Source organism: Pectinophora gossypiella, chromosome 1 (assembly GCF_024362695.1).
Source record: "Pectinophora gossypiella chromosome 1, ilPecGoss1.1, whole genome shotgun sequence".
NCBI lineage: Eukaryota > Metazoa > Arthropoda > Insecta > Lepidoptera > Gelechiidae > Pectinophora > Pectinophora gossypiella.
Genome location: NC_065404.1, coordinates 5231342 through 5245654, shown reverse-complemented (window position 1 = coordinate 5245654; position 14313 = coordinate 5231342). Strand labels below are relative to the sequence as shown.

Below are 14313 nucleotides of genomic sequence, written 5' to 3'. Positions count from 1 at the left end.
GTCCACCATTAAATTTAACTACTGAACTAAGTACTCAATCAATTATTCATCCACCGTAAATAACGCACAAACTTTTTCCGCTTCTTTAATCGTACTGTGTCAAAACTCTTGTCTCTCCCGACTCCCGTGTGTGTGCGGGAGCGCGGGCGGGGAACGACCGCTGATTGGCTGACGGTTGGCGGCAGTTTTCCAGCCGCCACAGGAGACTAGTATCGCCATCCATCACATTTAAAGAAGTAAGAAAATTGGTACTCTTACACAGTCTACAAATTATTTTTATATCAACCATCTGTATAGTACTGAGAATGTGTTTGTTTTCAAGAATTAAATGGAATGCCAAGCTAACAAATACAGAAGAATATTATTCAGAAATTGTAAACCAATTGTAAACAAATATAAAAGTTGTCAAGTCAACGCTCCTCGTACGTCAACGTCAGACGTCAACTCGTCTAGCCAAATCAAAGCCAAATTGACAAACTCTGAAAGATGAGCAGTTTATTGCAAATAAAGTTATTTAATAGTGATAAATACGACGATAATAAAACAAACACAAGTCTTAAAAAATACTATCATTTTTGTAAGTTTCTGACCGAATGTCATTATTTTTTTTACATTCCCGAATTCAATCAATACAACAATTTTCATGAAACGAGCAGACCTATGAACTGTCACAATTCCGCACAATTCCGTTTGCGTTTCGTTACACGGATACATTATTTTATGTTGTTCTTAAATGGCTTTGTATTTATTTTTTACAGCAAAAAACTAAATAAATTTGTAGTGAATAGAACTTTTGTAAGTATATCTGTGTTACATATTTAAAATACTTCGAAAACTGGCTTATTAAATAATTAATTAAATATTTGATCATTAAATTATAAGCAGTATAAGGTGAAATGAAAATGCGTCAAATAAATAACACGCCTCATTTATGCATTTATTTGTTCTCTCTTTCACGCATACAGTTAACTAATGAGCTTCGTCTCATTTATTGCATGTTTTTAATTTTGTAAATTATAACTTTACTTCAGTCAAACTTCAACCAACCACAGCAGACATCATAAAAATGGCTGCAACTGCAAACCGTCGCAAGCAGGACGATAAAAATTTAGAAATTTTACGTGAACTTATTTCTATCAATGGAAATAAATATTGTCTAGACTGTAATCAAAGAGGTCCCACTTACGTGAATACTACAATCGGATCGTTTGTCTGTTCAAAATGTTCGGGAATGCTGTAAGTATTGTTTCTACGTTGCTTTTGTGCTTTTAGAGAGATCAACAAACAGTGTTGTGATGTATTATATTTCAGGCGTGGCCTTACGCCGCCACACCGCGTGAAATCTATTTCGATGGCTACTTTCACCCCGGAGGAGATTGAATTGATACGACAACGGGGAAACGATTACTGCAGGCGAGTTTGGTTGGGCCTTTACGAGGGTGAAAGTGTGAACTTTACCGACGAACAGAGTGTTAGAGACTTTATGTCGGACAAATATGAGAAGAAACGTTACTATTTGGAGTCTGCGTCTTTACCTAACGCAGTGGTCACGAATGGAAGCTCGTCTTTGAAAAATAAATCAAAAGTGAAGGCCGGAAGTGGCGGGTCTAACAACACTCCCTTGATATCAATTTCGCCGCAGACGACTAAGGCCCCAGTTAACAACAATACAATCGTAAATACCGCGAAAGTGGTGAACAATTTGTTGTCGACGGTGAATGAGTCAAGTAAAGTGGCGCGGCCCGTCAACAATTTCTCGCAGCCACTGCTCGGTACCATAAACACAGTCGTTGCGCATGCGCCGGTGCCGCCGCCAGTACCTGAGTAAGTGTTGATTTTCTATTACATTCATTAAAGGAAATACCTAGTCAATTAGGAATGTAATCTTTTTGTAGAATCAATAAGCCTATAGTATTTTATGCAACAGTTGTATAAGAAGGGTCAAAAAATGCGAGTGGCGTGAGTTGCGATGTGAGCCTTGGCGAACATCGCAATAAGAGACGTCACGAGCATTTTTTGACCTAGTTATACAACGTTGCATACAATACTTTTTCTACGACGACGTAATTTTAAACGAAACACAAAAATTTTCCAATTTATTTTCCAACGCGCGGGAAAATGGCGGCAAATGTATACTTTTTTTTTATAGTATATCTATGGCACCAAACAAAGTAAAGGTGCCAGTTTCCAGGTCAAAAAAAAAAAAACAACAACAATGCTTTTTTGGCGACATTATAGTACAGTTACACTTTGTAAACAATGCTTTTATAGGCCATAGAGCGTACACTTTTTCAAAGAGTTTAATTATGTATGTACTTATATTAGACTTTTTGGTTATTTAAATGCCAGATTAAAGTAGAGGAGTAGAAAAAATATTTTAACCAGCTGTGTAAATAGGTTCATTAAACTATGTGTCATTGCATGTTGCATGTTAGCTGAGCACTTACATTTATATTTATTTTACAGTTTCCCAGTAGATTTCTCTACCGCTGACATCTACAATAGCAGTCAGTTTAACAACAACCTGACCAGCAACTTTACCTCTCAGCCGTCCATGACAACCCCAGCATTCAATGCTTTCAGTCCTCCTACATCTTCTACTAGTGAGTTTATTAAAATATGCCAACACTAGTATTTTAATCAACTCTATTGATATAATTAGGATGTTAAAACTCAATGTGTTTTCCAGATGATCGCTATGCTGCATTAGCAGAATTAGATAATGCTTTTAAGCAGCAAAATATGAAACATATGGGTAAGGAAACTTATAAACATTGTAACTACCTACTTCCAGTACAGGGACATATAAAATTAATGTCATAATTTCATTTCAGAGGAGACAAGTAATGTAAATAATAAGAATCCATTCCAAAGTCCATCAGCCAATGATTTGTTTGCCAATAAGAACCCATTCTTCAATGGAGGTTGGAGTGCACCAGCCCCACTGCCCGTCAATCCTTTTATGGTAAGCAAGTTTGATTACTTCTTTACATGACTTACTAGAAGCATAATATCTTTGGATAGTAAACTTTTGGGACAATATGTTACCAGTAACCAGTATAAATAATACTACACCAGATAGTTCAAATTATTTTTAAATAATAAGTTTAATTTAGTATCACTGCCAGATTACTAAACTGAACACTTTATTTATTTATTCACAATTTACATAGACATTACAGGGAATACCAATTTGACTACCAAGTGTACTAGTGATCGTGAAGTTATCTTATTCTACGAATTTACAGTACCACCTCCCCACTTAATACTATTACCATTTACAAAAACTGCTTTTGATAATCTATTACAAATTTACAGCAGTGACAGGAAACATGTTAATGTTAAATATTAATATGCCTATGTACCTACTCTTATTGTGTAATGTATAAAAATACCTATTAATAGCTACAATATTTATGATATTTAGTTGCCCTTGGGTTTATACAAATCATTAGCGAGTTCACATTTCATTTTGGAGTTGTTTGTTGCTGTGCTTGAGATATATTTGAGGATGTAGATTTAGAGATCTGATGCACATATTAATGAGTTATTTAATAGCTAGTAGTATAGACGTAAATCAGTCATTTGAATTACAAAGCTTGGATTGCTTAACAATTAATCTATGTTTAGAGGAAGAATATTTTATATGTATATTCAATGAGCAGTTACCGAAATTGGAATCTACAATACATTATGAATGAGAAGAGGAGTCAGTGGTTATTATTATAAGTATATAGATAGAGTTACGGTTTAGGAATAAAAAAATCTATGAAAATAACTTAGTATGATTTCTTTACTTAATCTTTGATTTACGTTTCTATTTCGTTGTATATAAGTCGCAATATCGAACATGTTTGCTCTTATCATATCAATGTGTATCGTTATTGATATACTAGGATATACATAATATATTATGTAGTCTCGACGTGCTAATCTGGCAAATAGTCGACTAACGCGAAGAAACGTGATCTCTGGAGTAAGTTTCAAGTTACGTAAAACGATTTCGAAACAAAACGCAGATTTAACGGGTGCATACTCCAATTTCAACCTGTGTTCTTTATTTCATATAGTCATCGTTACTCTTTAGGACATTACAGGCTGATCACCTGCTTGTCCGAAAGTAAGATGATCCGTGTTCGCAAGGTACTACTACTCACTGATGTAAGTAAGTAGTTGTTACATGAACCATGTCAGGGGCCTTAGGCGGCTCAATAGCAACCCTGACACCAGGTTTGACGAGGTTGGTCATCCACCTCACAACCCAAACGCACACGATAGAACAAAGAGAAATTACTCTTTGCGGCTCTAGTAGGTACTATTTTATTAATGTTCAAATAAAATTCACACTTTCAAGTCTGTCTTTGTCGTGCTTTATTGTAGATTTGCCTCGGATGGCAGTCACTACTTGGCCAGAAGGGCTAAAAGGCCACATCGAAGCAATACATCTAAAAAGCAATATTGCTATTGGACATTTGTTTGCATTGCGCACTTTTATATGCGCAAATGTCATCATCATCATCAATTTAAGAGCCACGCTCTTGTCGGTGTAGCGTAGAGGAAGGGGAAGACCAAGAAAAGCTTACATGGAACAGATTAAAGAAAAGGTTAACGTCGTGTCTTAGAGGGACCTCAAGGAATTGGCCTTTGATAGACTGGAATGGAAAATGCGCAAATGTCAAATTGCAATATTGCTTTTTTAGATGGATTGCTTCCATGTGGCCTTTTAAACCCCCAGGATTATAAACTCAACTGTCTAGTATAACGTCTCATCATCATTAATTTAAGAGCCACGCTTTTGTTGATGTAGCATTCTACACTTGTCTAACAAAGGGCAATTCTTCGACTTCCTTATAAGACACGACGTTCGCCTTCTCTTTAATTTGCTCCATGTAAGCACTTCTTGGGCTGCCCCTTCCTCTCTTTCCTTCTATGATGTTTTTAATAAAATCGGCCCTTGTGTGTGTGTGGAAAAAGTCTATACGGAATATAAAACAACATACACACATTAAATGATAGACCTATCATTGAGTATGTAAACTACACCCATTCTTTTATCTTAGGACTTCGTATCAAGAGTGGCTGCAGTTGTCTTTAATTATTTGTGGCTCTGCCCACTCCTTTAGGGATTACGGGCGTGAGTTTATGTATCTGTACCCATTTATCTTTGGATAGTAGACTTTTGGGACAATATGTTACCAGTAACCAGTATAAATAATACAAAATACAAAAAAAGCTTCTAAAGCGACGAACAAAATCAGTCACTCACGCCCGCCTCGTGACTTTATTTACAGTTTGCAGAAATGTACACAGTAGATTGGTACGAAATCGAATCTGCTATCTATCTAGATGACGCTTGGCATAGATTTAGCTGGCAAGGCTAGTCTAGCCTCAGTGACCTGCCGCTTCCCTGTGCTCTAAATTTGTCTCGAGTCAGTAGAGCAGGCGTGAGGTCTTGATAACATAACAATCAATTGTGGTTATGCTAATTGGGTGAAGGTTCGGCGCTATTAGCAACTCTTCTTCTATCGTGTGTGTTGTGAGGTGCATTACCAACCCTATCAACACTGGTGTCAGGGTTACTATTGAGCCGCCAAATGTAACGACTACTAGTTTACATCAGTAAATAGTAACCGGGACCAACAGATTAACGTGCCTTCCGAAGCACGGATCATATTGCTTTCGGACAATCTGGTGATCAGCCTGTAATGTCCTAGCCAAACTAGGGATCACAAAGTGATTTTTGTGATATGTCCCCACCGGGATTTGAACCCGGGACCTCCGGATCGTGAGCCGAACGCTTAAACCACTAGACCACGGAGGCCGTTCAACTCTATAGTTCCAGATCTATCTCGAAGCATATCATGAACTCTAAGTGCGATCCACTTTAGGATGTTAACGTGAATGAGTAAGAACAACTTACTTTTATGCAAAGTTTGTGTTTATCTATTGTTTGAGGTTTACGCGGTTATTATCATAATTAAAACACAGGATACCGGGTTCTTACCGCGTTACAGGGATAGGAGTCTCATATCCTTGATAAACGCGGTCAGAACCCGGTATTATGTGTTTTAATTTGTGTTTATCATCTCTGAGCAAAGCGGTTCAAAATACAATAGGTATATTTTATTGCATCACAACAAGGAAATAGTTACAATAAAATCCCTTCTCTCGTGTGGGTTGTGAGGTCAACGACCGACCTCCACAACCCTGGTATCAGAGTTACTACAAGTTACGTTACCAAAGGTTCCTGATGTCATGTAACGACGTACGGGCCCTTCGAAACACGGATCATCTTACCTTTGGAGAATCGGGTGATCACCCTTTAATGTCCTAACCAAACAAGAGATCACAAAGTCATCTTTGTGATTGTCCCCACCGGGATCCGAACCCGGGGCCGCCGAAACGTGAGCCCAGCGCTCAACCACAGAGGCCGTTAAAACCCGTAATAAAACCTAAGTGTAAACTCTGGTTAAGTCAACTTTGGATATACATAATTTTAGTGGTCACAATCATTACAAAATGTAGCGTGTGGCGATGATTTATGACGATCGCGTAAAAATATTTGTAACCCTGATGAGAAACGGTAGTAGTTCTTGTTTGTGAGCGTATTAGTGGCCGTCGAGACAATGTCGAATCGATAAAACGATACCTATTGATATATCCTTGGTACAGGGCACGACTGCATGCTGTTTTCCTTCAATATGTAGCGTTACTTTTGCTATTAGGGTTTATGGACGTGACTGTTTACATTTACAGCTATCTGAGCGGCTAACGCTTGAATACCTGATGTATTTACCGAATATAAGAAGTGACTCGTATATTTGAGATTTTGAGCTATATCTATAATCTAAATATAGTGCCAGAGAGGCGAAGTTTCAGTTTTTGACATAAAAATTTGCCGCATTATGGCTTTTACTACTTAGCCGGAGTTTAAGTCTCTAACACGTATTTTTATAATGTATGTATGTTATGTATGTAGGTCCGGGTTCGATTCCCGATGGGGACATTGTCGAAATCACTTTGTGAGACTGTCCTTTGTTTGGTAAGGACTTTTCAGGCTTGAATCACCTGATTGTCCGAAAAAGTAAGATGATTCCGTGCTTCGGAGGGCACGTTAAGCCGTTGGTCCCGGCTATTAGCCGTAAAAACACCTCCACCAATCCGCATTGGAGCAGCGTGGTGGAGTATGCTCCATACCCCCTCCGGTTGATTGAGGGGAGGCCTGTGCCCAGCAGTGGGATGTACGTATATAGGCTGTTGATGATGATGATGATGTATGTTATGTATGTTTAATACTCAATTTGACGGTGCTCCTAATCTTAAACGTAATTTGTAACTTGAAAGGAGAACACATCAATCATTACGTCAATACAGACACTCACGCCCGCAATTGCTAAAGAGGTGGGCAGGGCTACAATCGGAAGGTAATTTGCAGCTAGTTTTGATACGAAGACTGAAAATGGACAATGATGAGCCTTGCGATGTTTTTTTTGACATGACTTTTGTAGGTTTTGCCTACTTAGCCGGACAAATACGGAGCGCTGAGGGCTCTCGTCCCGCTAGCCGTGACATAGATCATCAGCCCCTCATATAAAGGGAACCCACATCGAAACGACTTTATGAATACATATCCGTTTATATATAAGTACCGCTGTAGGTCCTAGTACCGCTTTTAAATATACTACTCCGGGCGTCATCCCACTCGCGTCAGACAGAGTACTGCGGGGCGGAAGGCTGGAGGGAAGCCACTGCCCTATTATTCCCTAAAAAAGTAGAATGGAGAACGCTAAACCGACAAGAGCGTGGCGATGATGACCATTAAAGGTGCTTACGTATATGTATTGCAATCTATAGCTGATGCATTCATGAGGACAACAAAGGATTTAATGAAGTCTTATCTATAACAGTACAGACAATTTTCAGTTTGGGCTTTATTTATTAGCAGACAGTGGCTCATACAGGGTTTATCTCGTCGGAAGTTTCCGTCATGATAGTGCGTGGATAGTGGAATTCTATGCCAGAGTTTAAGCTCCGGAAATCCCACAGAACACGGATTCTTCTTTTAAAATATTCCTGTTTGGGAGACCTTGTGTTATAGGTACGTGAAGTATACTCACTCCGTAACCCCTTATGGGGAATCAGACGATAACTTGCACCCAATTTTGGTACGAAACCCATACCTAATGATAATGGCTGTTTATGTTAACACTTTCAAGGACAGAACGTCTAATGACGTTCCGATTCCAAGGTGTCTTACTATTATGAACCATCAATGACCCATGATCTCTGCCCGTGAAAGGGTTAAGCATACACAAAAGCTTAAGACCAACAGAATGCCGAATTCTATGCCAGAGTTTAAGTTCCGGAAATCCCATAGAACAGGAATTCTTCTTCGAAAATATTCCTGTTTGGGAGACTTTGTTATAGGTATGTTGCGAATACTCACTGCCGTAACCCCTTATGGGGAATCAGACGACAACTTGCAGCCAATTTTGGTACGAAACCCATACATGATAATGGCTGATTACGTTAAGCACACAAAAACTTAAGACCAACACAAAGCCGATAAAATATTATTTTCACGCGATTCATGACTTCGCGTGTTGTCACATACTTTCAAGAAAGCAAAACTTTTTTAAAGAAGTATTAACATGTACATTAACATAATAACTACTTGAACTTTGAATCTTCGCTGAGATAATAACCCTCTTTTTTGCTTCTCCGTAGTCGGATAAAAATAGTAAATCGATCATCTATTGACCCCAGTTGCGCAAACGCTAACGAGTATGCCATTTCATTGCCCTCGATGAAGATACACGTAATCCTTAATAGGGTAGAGCCACAAGTAAAGTAGGGTTCTTTACGGTGATAGGTGATCAGCCCTTTGCCCATATAAAGGTCCATCATATTAGAAAAGACAAACACCCTGTCGGTTTTTATGATACGCCAGCTTAGACAAGCAGCTGAACGTGTTCTGTGTTTTTTATTCGCTCTCAGTGCAGCCACACCCCGGACTCTTCATACAAAAATCTCATTGTTACTGTGTGCTGCCTACCGCGTAAGTGCGAGCGAGACACCGTCTCTGCGCTCTTTCCCTTCCTCCTTAACGGCTCTTCTATCGTGTGGGTTGTGAGGTGGATTATCAACCTCATCAACCCTGGTGTTTACATTACAGACTGACCACCTGATTATCCGAAAGTAAGATGATCCGTGCTTCGGAAGGCACGGTAAGCCGTTGGTCCCGGTTACTACTGAAGTACTGACTGATGTTCACTTATGTGAGATAGGGTTTGATCCGGGTGATCACATTCACAGTATGGCGACTAATTTGCATTATTACTGTTTATAACGAATATAATTTGCGCAAAAGTACGGTGTGATATCCTTATCACACGCCCGCAGGAAACAATGGGTGTTATTGCACTTTTAGCTCCCTATATATTATGTTTTATTTTGCGCAACAGTTCATAGAACTCACTATCGCTTAGTTGATTTATTTTATATTGTCGTTGGATAACCCAATGAGTAATTTTTTAAACTGATAGCGTAGATTGTGTATGCGATCTGTTATTCAGATCTTATTTGTTGTCAGATAGGTTTGCTTACAAAATATTTCAACATATAGAAATATTATATATTTGAATTTCTTTCTGTTTGTTTTCTTTTCTCTCTACATAATCAGTGATAATTAAGCGAGTGTGTAAAATTTAAATAAAAGACTTTATTTAAAGGCCCCTGACATGACTCATGTAACGACTACTTACTGACATCAGTATGTAGCAACCGGGACCAACGGCTTAACGTGCCTTCCGAAGCACAAATTATCTTACTTTCGGACAATCAGGTGTTCAGCCTGTAATGTCCTAAGCAAACTAGGGACCACAAAGTATTTTTTTGTGATATGTCCCCACCGGGAATCAAACCAGGGCCCTCCGGATCATGAGCCCAACGCTCAACCACTGGACCACGGAGGTCGTTAATAAATTCATTAATATACCTACATAAAAAAAATAATACTTTTCTGCGGTTTTTATTGGATCTTTAACAGACACAACTGCAAACATTATTTGTACCCAAGGTGTAAGGTATTCGGATTAGATATGACGACCCAGTGACAGTTACCAAAAGGCCTTATGAAAAGTACTCAACCAATAGGGCCCGATGTGTCGGGATCGGGCAGTGGAATAGCACATCGGATGGGCGGTGGGCAGGGCCAAACTACATCCATACCAAATTCAGCGATTTAATCGTGCTAAGTTTACACATTTTTTATCAAAATCTTGATTCAACATTGTCGACATACCAGCCCTTTGCCGGCAATAAAAGTTTGTCGATCAGATATTTTGTTGACGATGTATTTTAGCCCTTTGTTACAGAAAAAACCCTAAAATAATCAGACTGATACAGTTATTTGCGCATTTATGATATTAAAAAAATACATGTGAATTATGCTAGGAGTGTTCGTTCAAAATAATAGTATAGTACGAGTACTAGTATCTTGATATACACTGTAAAGGAAGCCTGTACAGGCCTTGATTGAAACAGTGATAAAATTAAACTAGAAGCCTTAAAAATATATGAAAATAATAGTGAATAGGTATTAGGTACTTATGCGTGTCTCGGGTTAGCGGAGTGAGTGATAATTATTAGTAGGGAGCTATTAATGTGGTCATTATCGGAAATGATTAACTAAGGCTCATTGACATTTTTCCCTATTCATTAAAATAAATAAATGTGAAAGTTCAATAGGTAATTAGGTATACTCATAAATAAAAATGTCTGAATGTTGATCAAATGACTCATCTGATATTTGAATCGAATTTATTATAGTCACTTTACTTTTTTCTGCTTACCCTTCCGGTGTACCTATTAAATGGGACTTAAACATAGGTATGTTTAAGTAAACTGGCGAAAAGTGGGTGTACAGTCATGAGCAATATAATGTACCCACTTTAGCACTCTGTCGTACTAACATATTTGACATTTAGTGAGACTTACAGTTCAATTTGTCAAAAAAGTTAATGTGACATGGTACCAAAGTGTACATAATATATTAATGCTCGTGTCCGTACTATACACCTCTACCTGCCCCTTCTCGATTTCTGTGATACAGGCATAATGCAATTTCATGATCATGTATGTGTTTTCATGGTTGACTTACCTACCGACCCTAACTTAGGTAACCTAATAATTTTGACTGTAGTATGGTTAGAGTGACATCTCTAGCTCTTTCGTACTAAGCTGTATATTTTTAGTGCGAAGGAGATATCTCTCATCTCTTTCTAACTAGGCGATGTAGCATATCTCTATCTCTGCTGTCATTCTAATTATGCTATGTACGTGAAATAGGAATTCGGATTCGGAATTTGAATGATGTTCTTTTTGTTTCAGCCTACGACGAACAACGGAGGATTTGTGAATTCCAAAAACCCCTTCCTCTGATGAGCCCTGCAGCACAAACTTACCTGTAAGCGAGATATCGTAAATGAGTCAAAGAACAAAACTAACGTAACAAAAAGCACAAATCGAGCTACAAATTATTATTTAAATATGTAAAATAGATGAAATAATTTATTAATATTTTCATTTCGCGCGTCAAATGTTATCGACCTATCAGTTTCTGATAACTAGTGCTTATTAGGGTTGTAAACTTAAGTGCCTCAGTCTGCCTTAAAATTTGTCAAGATTTACAAATGAAATATTTCTCGTAGATATTTAAACTGTTTGCTATAGTATTTTTGAATGTTGAAAGATTGTTGAATGTGGGTATGAAGTGTAGGTAAAGAATGCTGGTCCTAGTTTTATTCTAAATTATTTTATTTATAGTTAGTGAAGAGTAGTTTCGGGTCAGTGTTACGTCTAAGTACCATATATCCTGTAAAACGTAGCATATATGACAGCGGGATAGAAATATAGTAGATCGTTTAGTGCGAAAGTGACGAGAGATAAGTCTCTCGCACTAACGGCACACCCCAGACACTTATAAAACACCTCGTTTTACATAGACACTTCACATTGACATTATGGTGCACGCATCTATGTGTGTGACGTCTGATGCCATACTATTGAAGACTAAACTAACTCCGAGGGGGGAGGTAAACTTAGCTCAGCCGCTGGCGGGGAGCGGAGAGTTGCCGTTCTATATGTAGTATTATTCCTTATTCTATGCTAACGGTATACAGTTTAGTACGAAAGAAACGAGATACAATGTCATTCTCATCATGTTACGTTTTACAGAGTATAACGGTATATACATGTGTCGGTTATGAAGAAAAACTATATTTCAACCAGTCTTCGATTAAAAACGTCATATTTTTAAGCTAGTTGCTAGCCCCCAATATGTTAACTAGAGTGTGTTCTCATTGTTTGTGAACACAATTACGAGATAATCTCGCTGGGCTGATACAAAAGAGTGCACATTTTTATTCAATGTCGCGAGCGGTTTTATTTTTAGTAGTTATGGTGAGCCTGAGCATCCGTTGCGGAAGCTTCCAATCGACACTTGTGTTTGGACAGTCATGATCTGATTGGGACACTATCGATGTTCGTGACGTCACCAAGTATGCAGGTCCGGTGAGTCACGCCGGCTCTAGTATGAAGTCATCGCGCGAGTGGCCTTATTCGATAGTCAGGAGTGGGCTAAGGCAGCGTTTCCCAAACTACACTCGCTGTACCTTCTACGAACTTAAGAAAACTGTAATTTTAATCTTATAAAGTCCGGTTTGGGAAACGCTGAACTAAGGTACAAAACGTTTACTGGTACGGTATATACAGTAGTATACAGTAAACACTGAATAAACGTATTACTAGGTCGATAGGATTAACTTAGGGAAGTGGTATTATACTGGTTTCGTCAAAGCTTGCAGTTACTTGGCGGGAATAAACGTAGGTGGAACTTGAGACGCTTTATAGAGCCTTTAAATTGCTAAAATGTTGTAGGCTACAAACTAATCAGGGGCTTTTGCAGGCTACGTTCTCCAGAACAAATATAGATGGCGCTATCCAAATTTGCCTTAGTTCAAACTTCTAATTTCATGGATCACAGACATATGCATCTTTGTTTTTGAGTATAAATGAGGACCCTTGTTATTACACCAAGGCACAACACATCTTCCGCCCATTATTGTTGTGATCAAAATAAGGCCCTGCGCAGACGACAGACTATCCGTGACGCACTTTTTAGTCTGTGAAAATATAACCTATGCAATTATATGCAGTAACGCGCCGGACTTTTTGCGCGTCGTGTGCGTAATATAGAGAACAACGTAATTCTATACATAATCAGATTAAAATATCCAGCAATAATTATTTTTTATATAATATGCCACTGACATTAGATTATGTTTTTGATTAATTATGTAGGTGCTCGCGCAATGGGACAATAGGTAATTATCACGTTTAATCTGAGCAGCGCCATATATATATATTTTTGGGGAACATAGCCTGGAAATTCCATTGAACTTTTACAATTAATTTTGAATTTCATGACCGTTTTTGTTACGTATTTCTATTAGTGTACATAATATAATATAGCTTCAACGTACTGAATGTTTTACTATTCTTGTCAGCGATGCACTTAACTTCAGATCAAACTTATGTACCTACAATTGTTATGTTTCCGTGTTTTAATTACGTGCCTATTGTAAATCAATATAATTATTTTTATTACATTTATGAAATTGTGGGCAACTGTAATGGAAACTGGTTGTAACAATGTGATATTTTAGATATTATAATGTAATACATTTTTGAAGATTTATTACAAATATTTTAAAGGGATATCGCGCAACATATTCCGTCCATTGTTTGTAGAATATGATGGAATAGAAGCAGCAACTTAAAGTATGTTGCAGTATATAGTGACGTCCTAAATATGTCTCACGTGTCTGAATAGACACGCACGCAGAGATTCAGAGAATCGACAACACCTATACATATGTAGGAATTGTAAAATTTTATTAAGAATTGCACATTTCAAGTCCTAGTTTCCATTACAGTAAAACCAAAACCAAGCTCTCACTGCGTCATCTGTGATTATAATCAGTAATATTTTTGTACTCTCATTGAGCTAACTTGAACAATTTTTTATTTTCTAATTTTGTAATGCACTCGACTATTTATTTAGTTTTAATGTAATTGTTTTTTACTATTTGAGCACTGAGATCTGTTAATTTGTATAAGTGGTGTAAAATTTAACCACCATTAATTTTTTAATAAAATCTTGCGGTTGTTGCCAGATGTAATTTTTCTATTCACACTGCCTGTTCCTGTCTTTAAAGCTGGGTTTACGTCAATAAAATTTACGTTGCTACT

At 37.8% G+C, this 14313-nt stretch overlaps 1 protein-coding gene across 1 annotated transcript; it reads left to right on the top strand.

The window, feature by feature from the left end:
* The first annotated feature begins 305 nt into the window (after positions 1-305).
* LOC126366983 (arf-GAP domain and FG repeat-containing protein 1) lies at positions 306-14238 on the top strand. Its single transcript, XM_050010330.1, has 7 exons — positions 306-309; positions 978-1236; positions 1312-1824; positions 2467-2603; positions 2690-2755; positions 2835-2965; positions 11392-14238. Exons 1-7 carry the CDS (start codon positions 306-308, stop codon positions 11440-11442), a joined length of 1161 nt encoding a protein of 386 aa, XP_049866287.1. The 3' UTR covers positions 11443-14238.
* The last annotated feature ends 75 nt before the right edge of the window (positions 14239-14313 follow it).